Raw genomic sequence first — 12,045 nt, 5'->3', positions numbered from 1 at the left:
TTCTTTATATATCATAGAGATTAATGCTTTATTGGAGGTGGATTTGGTAAAGATTTTCTCCCAATCTGTAGGCACTCTCCTCATTTTATTAATCGTTTACTTTGCTGAGAGGGAGCTTTTTAATTTGAAACCATCTCATTTATTAATTCTTGATTTTACTTCTTGCACTTTAGAAGTCTTGTTAAGGAAGTCAGATCCTAGGCCAACATCGTGAAGATTTGGGCCTATTTTTTTTCTTCTATTTGGTGCAGGGTCTCTGTTCTAGTGCCTTAAGTCTTTGATCTACTTTGAGTTGATTTTTGTGCAGAGTGAGAGATAGAGGTTTAATTTCATTTCACTACAAATGGATTTCCAGTTTTGTCAGCACCATTTATTGAATAGACTATCTTTTCTCCAGTGAATGTTTTTGGCCATTTGTCTTGTCTAACATAACCATATTTATGTGGGTTTGTCTCTGAGTCCTCCATTCTGTACCATTGGTCTACAAGTCTATTTTGTTGCCAATACCATGCTGTTTTTATTAGTATAGCTCTGTAGAATAGTTTAAGGTCTACTATTGTGATGCCTACTGCTTCACTTTTCTTGCTAAGGATTGCTTTAAGCTATTCTGGGTATCTTATTTCACAAATAAATTTCATTATTGCTCTTTCTAATTCTATGAAGAATATCATTGAGATTTTAATAGGAATTGCATTAAATCTGTAGAATGCTTTTGGTAGTATGGCCATTTTGACAACATTAATTCTACCTATTCAGGAGCATGGGAGATCTTTCCATCTTCTGAGGTTTTTTCAATTTCTTTCTTTAGTGTTCTATAGTTTTCATTGTAGAGGTCTTTCACCTCTTTTGTTAGATTGATTTCCAGGTTTTTTTTTTTTTTGAGGCCATTGTGAATGCAGTAGTATTTCTAATTTCTCTTTCAGTGGATTCTTTGCTGATGTATAAGAATGCATTTGATTTTATGGGTGTTGATTTTATATACTGCTACTTTGCTACATTCATTTATTAGTTCTAGAAGTTTTCTGGTGGAATTTTTTGGATCTTCTAGATATATAATCATGTCATTAGTAAATAGTGATAGTTTGAGTTCTTCTTTACCTATTTGAATGCTTTAATTTCTTTCTTTTGTCTAATTGCTCTGGCTAGAGTTTCAAGGATGATGTTGAATAGAAGTGATGAAAGAGGACATCCTTGTCTGCTCCAGTTTTTAGTGGGAATGCTTTCATTTTTTCTCTATTTAGAATGATGCTGACTTTGGGTTTAGCATATATAGCTTTTGTTGAAGTATGTTCGTACTATCCCTAGTTTTTCTAGTGTTTTAAACATGATGGTGTGCTGTATTTTGTCAAATGCTTTTTCTGAATCTACTGAGATGATCATAGAATTCTTGTTTTTAAGTCTATTAATAATATGTATTACATTTATTGATTTCTGTATGTTGAATCAACACTGCATCTCTGGGATGAATCCCACTTGATCATGGTGCACTATCTTTTTAATGTTTTTGTATATGATTTGCCAGAATTTTATTGAGAAGTTTTGCATATATGTTCATCAGAGATATTAGTCTGAAGTTTTCTTTCCTTTATGGGTCTTTGTCTGGTTTTGGTATCAGGATGATATTAGCCTCATAGTATGCATTTGGAAGAGTTTCCTCCTTTTCTATTTCATAGAATACTTTGAGGAGTATTGGTGTTAATTCTTCTTTGAAAGTCTTTTAGAACTTGGATGAGAATCCATCTGGTCCTGGGTTTTTCTTGGTTGGTAGGCTTTTGATGGCATTTTCTATTTTATTACTTGAAATTGATTTATTTATATCATGTATGACCTCCTCATTTAGTTTGGGTAGGTTATATGTCTCTAGAAAATTTGTTAATGTTTTGATATTTTCTCTTTTATTAGAGTATTCATTTTCAAAATAGTTTCTAATTATCTTTTGTATTTCAGATGTGTCTACTGTGATGTTTCCTTCTTCATCTTATATTTTAGTAATTTGAATTTTCTCTCTTTTTATCTTTGTTAGCATGGCCAGAGGTTTATCGATTTTATTTATTTTTTCAAAGAACCAACTTTTTGTTTTGTCAATTTTTCAATTATCTCTTTTGTTTCAATTTCATTAATTTCAGCTTTGATTTTTAATTATTTCCTGTCTTCTACTGCTTTTGATGTTGATTTGTTCCTCTTTTCCTAGGGCTTTGAGATATAATTGTAAGTCATTTATTTTTGATTTTTTAGTCTTTTAATGAATACACGCAATGCAATAAACTTTCCTATTAGTACTGCCTTCATAGTGTCCCAGAGATTTTGATACGTGTTGTCAGTGTTCTCATTTACTGCTAAGAATTTTTTATTTCATCCTTGATTTCTTCTACTCTCCATTTATCATTCAATTGTGTATTACTTAATCTCCATTTGTTACAATAGCTTCTATTTTTTATTTTATCATTGATTTCTGATTTCATTTCATTGTGGTCTTGTAGAAGGCAGAGTATTATCTCTGCTTTTTTGCATTTACTAAGAGTTGCTTTGTGATGTAAGATATGGTCTATTTTAGAGAAGAAGCCATGTGCTGCTGAGAAGACAGTATATTTGCTCATTGATTGATGAATAGCTCTATTTTTTTAAAAAAAAATTTAGTTGTAGATGGACACAATAACTTTATTTAATTTATTTATTTTTATGTAGTGCTGAGGAGCAAACCAGTGCTTCACACATGTGAAGCAAGTGCTGTACCACTGAGCCACAATCCCAGGCCTATTTTAGCTCACTTATAAACTACTTTTTAATTTTTTGTGTGGTTTCATTAGTGAATTATGGTTACAGTTAATATGGCTATACAAAATTCACACATAAGCCTATGCCATTTTAAGTGGAGTAGATGAAATTTCAATGAGGTTTTGATTTGCCTTTCCCTTATTGGTGGGGAAGTTGAACATTTTTTCATATAATTCTTAGCTATTTGCTTTTCTTGTTTTTTGAGAAATATCTGTTTAGTCCTTTTACCTGTTTATTGGATGAATTATTTGGGTATTTTGGTCAGCTTTTTTGCTGCTCTGACTAAAAGATCTAACCAGAACAATGGTAGAGCAAGAAAAGTTTATTTGGAGGCTTATGGTTTCAGGGGTCTCAATCCATAGACAGTCAGGTCCATGCTTAAGGTCTCAAGGTGAGGCTGAACATTACAGTGGAAAAGTGTGGCAGAGGGAAGTGGCTCACATGGTGATCAGGAAGCAGAGAGAGAGAGAGAGAGAATCCACTCTCTAAATATATACTTCAAAGCCACATCCAACCTGCCTCCAATTACCACTCAGTTAATCCCATCAGGGATTAATTCATTGTTTGGGTGAAGGCTATCATAACCCAATAATTTCTCCTCCAAAACTTCTTGCATTGTCTCACACATAAGCTTTTGGGGAACATCTCACCTCCAAACCATAACATTGGGGTTTTGTTGTTATTTTGTTTTGTTTTTTGAGTTTTTCATATTTTGTGGATGGTAATTACCTATCAGAGGAGTAACTGGCAAAGATCTTCTCTCATTCTGTAGGCTCTCTCTTCATACTCTTAATTGTGTTCTTTGCTCTACAGAAGCTATTAATTTGATGTCATCACACTTATTGATTTTTGGGTTAATTTTTTCAACTTTTATTGGCACAGGCAACTAACTCCACTATGTTGAAGTGTTGCACCTATATTATCTTCTAGCAGTTGCAGAATTTCTAGACTAATTCCTATGTCTTTGGTCACCTTTGAACTGTCTTTTGCACAGGGTGGGAGATAGGGAATCTAGTTTCATTCTACTACATATAAATATCCCATTTTCCAGTACCATTTGTTCAAAATGCTGTCTTTTCTCCAACATATGCTTTGGCACTTTTTTCTTTTAATATCATATGGACATATCTCTGTGGATTTGTCTCTGTCTTCTATCCTGTTCCTTTGATCTTTATATCTGCTTTGATGCAAATACCATGCTGTTTTTGTTTTTATAACTGTAGTGTAATTTGAGATAAGATATTGTGATGCTTCCAGCATCACTCTTCTTACTCAGAACAGCTTTGAATATTCTTAGTCTTTTATATCCTTCCAAATGACTTGGTGGACTGTGGTTTTTTTCTAGTGTTGTGTAAAATGTCATTGATATTTTGATAGGGATTGCACTGAATCTCTATGGTGCTTTTGGTAATATGACCACTTTAACAATATTAATATTTCCTATCAAAGAACATGAGTGGTACTTCTATCTTCTAAGGTCTTCTTTAATTTATTTTTTTCAGTTTTCTGTAGTTTTTGTTTGTATAGGCCTTTCATTTTTGTTGTTGTTGTTGTTGGATTCATTCCCATTAATGTATTGTAAATGACACAGTTTTTCTGATTTCTTTCTCAGCAGAAGCATTATTGCAGTATAGGAAAGTACCTGCTATTTTGTTGAATTTGTTTTTCAGCTGTAGAAGTCTTCTGATAGAGATTTGAGGGTCTTCTCATAAACAATACTAGTTTAACTTCTTCTTTTTCTATTTGTATCCCTCTAATTTCTTTTCCTTGCCTAATTACCCTGGCTACAGTTTTGAGAACTGTATTATATAGGAGTGGTAAGAGTAGACATCCTTTTCTTCTTCCTTATTTTAAAGGAAATGCTTTCAGTTTTTCTCTATTCTGTATGATGTTGGCTTTGGGGTTTTTATATGCAGCCTGTATAATACTAAGTAAGTTCCTTCTATCCCTTTTAAAAAATATGAATGGATGCTAGATTTTATTGAAAGCTTTTCTGTATGTATTGAGATGATTTTATGATCCTTGTACTTAATTCCATTTAAGTAGTGAATTACATTTACTGATTTGTATAAGTTGAACCATTCTTACATCCTTGGGATGAAACCCACTTGATCTTCTTGATGTGTTTTTGACAATTTTCCAATATTTTATCAAGGAGTTTTGCATCTATGTTTATCATGTATTTTGGCATGAAGTTTTCTTTCCTTGATGTATCTTTGTCTTTTTATGGTATTGGGTGGTACTGGCTTCATTGAATAAGTTTGGCAGTGTTCCCTCCACTTCTATTTCATGAAATAATTTGAGGAGAGTTCACATTAGTTCTTCTTTTTAGGCCTGATAGAACTTAACTGAGAATACATCTAGTTCTGAGCTTTTCTTTGTTGGAAGTCTTTAAATTGCTTTTTCAATCTCATTGCTTGATATTTGTCTGTTTTATTTTTCTGTGTCCTCATGGTTCAATTTGGATAGGTCATATGTGCCTAGAAATTTGCCAATATCATATAGATTTTCTAGTTTATTAGAGTATACATTTTCAAAATAGTTTCTAATGAACCCAGATTTCAAAAGTGTTTGTCAGGACAATTCTAATTTATCATCTCTCATTTTGTTGATTTGGGTTTCTCTCTCTCTCTCTCTCTCTCTCTCTCTCTCTCTTTCTCTCTCTCTCTCTCTTTTGATTAGTTTGGGTAAGGGTTTATTAATCTCCTTTCTTTTTTCCAAGAACAAACTCTTTGTTGCATTGATACTTTGTATTGTTTTTTAACTTTCAATTTCATTAATTTTGGCTTTGATTTATTTCCTGCCTCCTACTGATTTGTTCTTCTTTTTCTAGGGCTTTGAGGAGTAACATTATATTACTTATTTGGGATCTTTCTGGTTTGGGGGTGTTGTTGTTGTTCTTTATAAACATTCCTTTTTCAGCTGCCTTCAGATTGTCCCAGAGATTTTGATATGCTGTATTTCTACTCTCATTTGTTTCTAGTTTTTTAAATTTATCCACTGATTTTTTTTCTGACCCATTCCCCATGTAAATACATTATTTAATCTTCAGATATTAAAATTATTTTATTTTTTAACTCACTGATTTCATTCCATTATGACATGATAGAATGCAAGGAATTATCTCTACCTTTTTGTATTTGCCAATACTTGCTTTGTATCCTAAAATATTATCAATTTTAGAGAAAGTTCATGTCTCACTGAGAAGAAAGTGAACTTGGTTGTTGATGGATAAAATATTAGCTAGATATCTTTTAGGTCTATTTGATTAATAATTTTAGTTCTGTAGAGTCCTTATTTTACCTGAATGACCTATTGAATAGCAAGAAAGGTATGTTAAAATCACCCAGTATTATTGTTTTGGGGTCTATTTCATCCTTTATGAGGAACTGGATTTGTTTTACATGTGCAGGTACTTTAGTGTTAGGGGATTAGAGACATAAATATTGCATATCATTTTGTTGTTGGATGATTTGCTTAACCAGTAAGAAGTGACTTTCTTCATATCTTCTGGTTAACTTTGGCTTAACTTCTACTTTGTCTTATGTGAGGGTAGGTACCCTTGCTTGCTTTAACTCTCAATTTGCATGGTCTATCATTCTCCCAACTTTCACCTTCAGTCTGTGAATATTGTTACATGTAAAACAAATCTCTCTTTCTTGTAAACAACAAATAGTTGGATCTTGTTTTTAACCCTCTCTGCCAAGCAGTGTCTTTTTACTGTTAATGGAGAGAGATAATTTTTATTTCCTGCTATTTTGGTTTAATTCTTATGCTTAATTCAAACTTGGTTCTCCTTTAACTAACTGTTCTTCTGGCGAGATCCATTCGTATGCTGACTCTGATATTTACTTTTTTATTTATTTATTACTAGTGATTGAACTCAGGGGTACTTTACCACTGAGCTACATTCCAGTCTTTTTTTATTTTATATATATATATATATATATATATATATATATATATATATATATATAGATAGAGAGAGAGAGAGAGAGAGAGAGAGAGAGAGAGAGATAGATAGATAGGTAGATATTTGATCCAGGATCTTGGTAAGTTGCTAAGGGTCTCATATGATGCTAATGCTGGCCTTGAACTTGCAATCCTCCTGCCTCAGCCTCCTGAACTCCTTGAATTACAGGTGTCTGCTGACATGCTTAGTTTCTGATATTTAGTTTTCATTTCTTCTGCATATTTACTTAACTGAGTATTTTATCATGCTAGATTGGTGTCATGAATTCTTCAATTTCTCATGGAAGGTTTTTTTTCTTACATTCAATTTTAAGGAATAGTTTGCTGGACCCAGTAGCCTTGATTGACACCTGAGTGTTTTTTTTGTTTGTTTGTTTTTTTAAGGGTTTGGTATATGTTATCTCAAGTCTTTCTGTCTTTTTAAGGTCTGGGCTGAGAAATTAGTTGAAATTCTAATTGACTTACATCTAAATATGACCTACCATTTTTCTCTATTGGTTAATAAATCTTAGTGGGGGAAAATCGTTGAAAATGTTCTCTATAGTTCTTCTAATCTGGGCATAAAATTGTAATGTTCTCAAATAGGTTTATAAAATAATCATTAAAGACAGCAAAATTATATTATACAGGGAATAAATGAAACAGGGAGAAGAGAAAAAAAGGAAAAAAATAAAGAGTAAAGAAAAGATAGAACCAAGGTTAAAAAGAAGAAAGCCATGGGTAGAAAGGATCTGAGGCAGAAGCAGGTAATGCTGTTGCCCTCTCTGGGGTGCCCAGGTAACAGGTCAGTAGGCATGTATCTGAGCAGACTTGGTGACTGGTGTTTGTGGGGTGCTCTTCTTAAAGCTCTTTTGTGGTGTATATGCCATTGTGTGTTCATGAGTTTCCATGCTGGTGGCTTGGGGTTATAATCAAAAATTGCCTTCTCTGGGTCCATGCATTTGAATGAGAATTGGGTTACCTGCTAACTCACAGCTGTGGATCCTCCTAAAGACTCTAAAGCAGAGTAACTCCTTTTCTGGTTGCTAAGGATTTCTTGCCAGTTGGTTCTTTCTTCAACCCAGGGGCTTGAGCCTGTGTGTTTGGAGGATGCTGTGCTACATCTGCTGTTTCTGTTGGGTATGAGGACACAGCAGGCAGGACGTAGAGCTCCAAACCCCCTTTTATTTCCTCCATATCCTAGTACAGTACTGTCATTATTTTGGTTCAAATCCGTATGTAGGATTATCATTATATTTACTACTTAAATATTGTTCAGAGTTTAACCAAATAATATGCTATAATTATTTCCTTTCTTAGGTTACTTTTCACTTAAGAGTTAAAACTTCATCTTTTGGCTTTGTAGATATATATCATCATTAGTACCAAATTATTTTAAAACAACTATAAATATAACATCCTAACATGATAAACCATAGGTAATTTATAATTTTTTCCTTGGACAATACTCTTTCTGTAGCTCATCTCTTCTCATTCCCCAGCTTCCATCATGGGACATCCCTCAAGTTCTCATCTGGGTCTATCACAGTCAATTATTCAGTAAGGTTTTTAGTCTTTCATGCATCATACCAGATATCAGGATTACATCAGTAGTTAAAGCCTGCTATTGGTCCCCAAGGAGTTGGTTTAATAGAGAAAATAGAGATATACATAGTAATTGGAATAGATTGTAGTAGGTATAATAATAGAGGAAATGCTAATCCCATAGCATTTTAGATACTTAAGGCTTGTTAAACTAAATATAAAAACGTTTTTAAGAAACTCATTGCAGTTGAGGAGCTAGACTTTGACTTTATGAAACAATTCAAGAAAACTGGAAGGGATCCCAGGGGGTACGTTATTTCTGAAGTTTATGTTTTAGATTATTAAAGTACATAATTTTAGATATAGGAAGCTTTTTTGAGCAATAGTACTAGGGCTTTTGTCCCTCCCCTGTGACCTTTCCTTATGTGGGTTTGAAGCAGTACAAATGATCAGACTAGTAGAGGATTTGTCTTGCTCGGAATCATTGAAAAATACATTTGATTACAATATGTTGTTTTAAGATTTAAAACTGTGATCTCTATGTATACTGAGATTATACAAATGTCCTAGAATTCTTGGGAGTGTTCTGAGATTAATGAGCATTTGCCAGCAGTACAATCAATGTTTGTAAAATAATTTTAATTTACTAACTTAATGGATTATTAAATGGTTAATGATACAATAGTGTTTCATTGATTATCAGAATTCTTGTAAGATTAGCAGAAAGCTGAAAAAATAATAACTAACACTGAATACACAGTCTGTAGAAGGCACTGAAGATTTTACAGATTACCCAAAACTTTAAATAAGAGAGTTTTATTTTCCTTTTTTGCTGTTGAAGAAATTGAGGTTTAGGAGTATTAGGTGAAGCTTTTCTAAATTCTTCCAGCTAATTAGTAACAGAGCTGGTACTCAAATCCAAGCGTCTGACTCCAAAGTATTATCTAAGGATAATGATGATGATAATGATAGCAATAACAAATACATTATACATTAAGATGTGTTTCTATTTCAGATCCAGGCTTTTTTCAAAACTACATTGCGCCCTATTTGGAACAAGCGAGGCAGATCTGGCCGTGGCTCCTTGGAGCAGCTCTGGTAGGAGCTGTCCTTACTGCCATGCTAGCAGGGCTCACCTGCTTTTTGTGCCGTCCCAAGAGAAAGCAGCTTCCGGAGGAAAGGCAGCCACTTCTCATGGAAAAGGAGGATTACCACAGCTTGTTGTATCAGAGCCACTTATAAAAGGCTTGGGCAGCACAATGAGACCTACAGGTCTGACCTCACTCTGAGTGTGGCACAGGTTCCCTGGGATACAGAAAACCCTGACATTTGTCTGTGAAGACCATTCTTGGAGCTGTAATCTAACACAAAGCGTGTTCCCCACACCCAGGTAGAACACAACTGTGCTTGTCTTGCTGTTTTCACTCAGCCCTTTTTATAGTTTTCCCCAAGTCTGTATCTTCAAGGAAAGAAAATTTGGTAATAAGTAACTGTTCTTTGTATCTGAATAAAACTACTCTTATTAAAAAAATTGCAACAATTTTGACTTTTGCCTCCTGATTATTTAAAGATGTGCTTCTTTTTTGTCTTCTTTCTTTGAATTTAATAAAATTGTAACAAATTTACACTAATTGACTCATTTGAATTTGAGAAATATGTTTTTATTCCCACAGGCAGCATGGTATTTCCCTATATTTTACATTCCCGTTCCAAAAATATGTGTAGACTTCAAACAGTAAACAACCTTCAGCTAGCTCTTTCCTGTCACAGCCTGACTGTATGTACTTTTGAAGGTCACTGAGAACAAAGGCTCAGCCATTAGAACAAATGTGGCTAAGTGCCTGTCTCTATTAAAAGTCTTGAATTGATAATAATAAGCATACTAACAGCTATTTTATCTTCTAAAAATAGTTTTATTTTATTAGAGAAAATTGAAAATGCTACAAAACATTTGAAAACTCAGAATAGTTATCTGTCTATTGTCTGGCTGCACTTCTAGCAAAAAAAAAAAAAAAAAATTCCATTTTCCTTGGTTATTAACATTTTAAATTAGGAGGTCCAAAAAAATCCCAGGATTTAAGTTTTGATCCCTGCTGAATTATTAAAAATATCTCAATTAATATTACATTTGTTTTATAGTTATATGAACCTTAAAAGAATAGGATCAATGGGTGGCAGTTATGGGGGTCTCATTTTGGCTCATTAAAAGGAAAAACTATTCAATACCCATGGTTTTCCAAAACCAAAATGGACATCCTTGGAGGAAAAAAAAAATGTAGCTGAGCTGCTCCTGGAAATCTTCACATGTAGGGTTGGGAGGCTAATTCAACCTGAAATCTATGGAGAAAATTTAAGTATGTCTAGAGTAACAGTTATTGAAATTGGCTCAGGGCTCTACTCAAAAACAAGGTCAAACTGTTGTATCAAAAGTCCCTGATACTCTGCCACAGCATTTCAGGTGTCACCAGAATGCTCCCCACTCTTCCTAACAAACTCATGTCATTTTTCCTCCCCTGGTGCCCTTGGTCTCTTCAGTGCTTTGGGGCCACTTTTGGGCTTGTCTGTCTAGAATTTTCAAATGTGTACCTCAGTATGACTACTTACATTACATGTCCAGCCTCATCTCTGATCACCTCTTGCTCTATCTATCCCTTGATGTCATATTTTAAAAAGAATTAACCTCATCCAGGCTCCCAGAAACATTACTGGGTCTGACACCTGACCTCTCCATATCTGAAAGGGTCTCATCTTTATGGCCTTTGTGGTAATTTTCAACCACAGTATCAGTATTCACACAAGGTTGGATTCATACAAGTATAAATCTATACAAGGTCTGAAGCACAGCATTTTGATAGTTTATGAATGCATTTGAAAATGAAAAGGCCAGGCCTTCAGAACTCTTGGAAATATCGTTATCTATATAAAATTGACCTAAAGTTAAGACCATATAATTTTTAAATTATTACATTTTATTACTCCTAGTTTAAGTTATAATATCTATCATACTAGTGCACATATTGGTGAGGTGATTTTGGCTATTTTAAATCTGAAATAAATAGAAATTTACAATTATTTTGGAACTTACCTCATAAAATACTATTTGTTATAGAACTCACTGATAGAACAGTAGTCATTCTCTAACTCTCATTCGTTGTCATATTCTGATATTTAGTGGAGAAAAATCAATCAAGGAATAGGCAGCAGCACACTCATTGACACAGTTGAGGTCTGTAGGAGAAATCTAATGCTAGGGACTATCTTATCAGTTTGGTGCTGAAAAAAGATTTAAAACTTAGCTTTTGAAATGGCATCTTAGGACTGGAGTCAATTTGGTTGAGAATTGGGACTATTAAATCAAAGAGAAAATAGGATTGCGGAAAGAAAGTTATATGATGGTCTGTAGAAGTTTCTGAAAAAGGATAAGTTTGGCTTAAGGGAGGCCAAAGTCATTTGGACACTGCAAAATAGTTTTGTGTGGATTTATTATCTATGTTTAATTTAAAGGCAAAATTTTAGTCCAGGATTAAATTTTAAAAATCATTTCTGCAAAGCATTTTAAATAAAATTTTACCCAATAAATTTTCATTGTTACTGACAGGAATCTGTATAAGCTAATTTTTTCCTTTATCACAAAGCAATTCCCTCCATTGCCACTGCACCTCAACGTAGGATATTGTTCTGTATCTCTAGAGGTTCAAGGTATCTATTTGTGCAACACCAACATCTATGATAAACCACCACCATTTTGATTCCATAGTTTATTCAATGAGATAC

At 33.6% G+C, this 12,045-nt stretch overlaps 1 protein-coding gene across 1 annotated transcript in view; it reads left to right on the top strand.

Moving 5' to 3' along the window:
- The window catches only part of Tyr (tyrosinase), a 96,807-nt gene extending 87,294 nt beyond the window's left edge, over positions 1-9,513 (top strand). Inside the window, exon 5 of the mRNA XM_076843894.2 lies at positions 9,287-9,513. Within this exon, the coding sequence (XP_076700009.2) occupies positions 9,287-9,513 (227 nt within the window). The remainder of the gene's footprint in view (positions 1-9,286) is intronic.
- Positions 9,514-12,045: the final 2,532 nt, after the last annotated feature.

Source organism: Callospermophilus lateralis, chromosome 2 (assembly GCF_048772815.1).
Source record: "Callospermophilus lateralis isolate mCalLat2 chromosome 2, mCalLat2.hap1, whole genome shotgun sequence".
Lineage (NCBI taxonomy): Eukaryota > Metazoa > Chordata > Mammalia > Rodentia > Sciuridae > Callospermophilus > Callospermophilus lateralis.
This window is presented reverse-complemented; position numbering and strand designations above follow the sequence as displayed.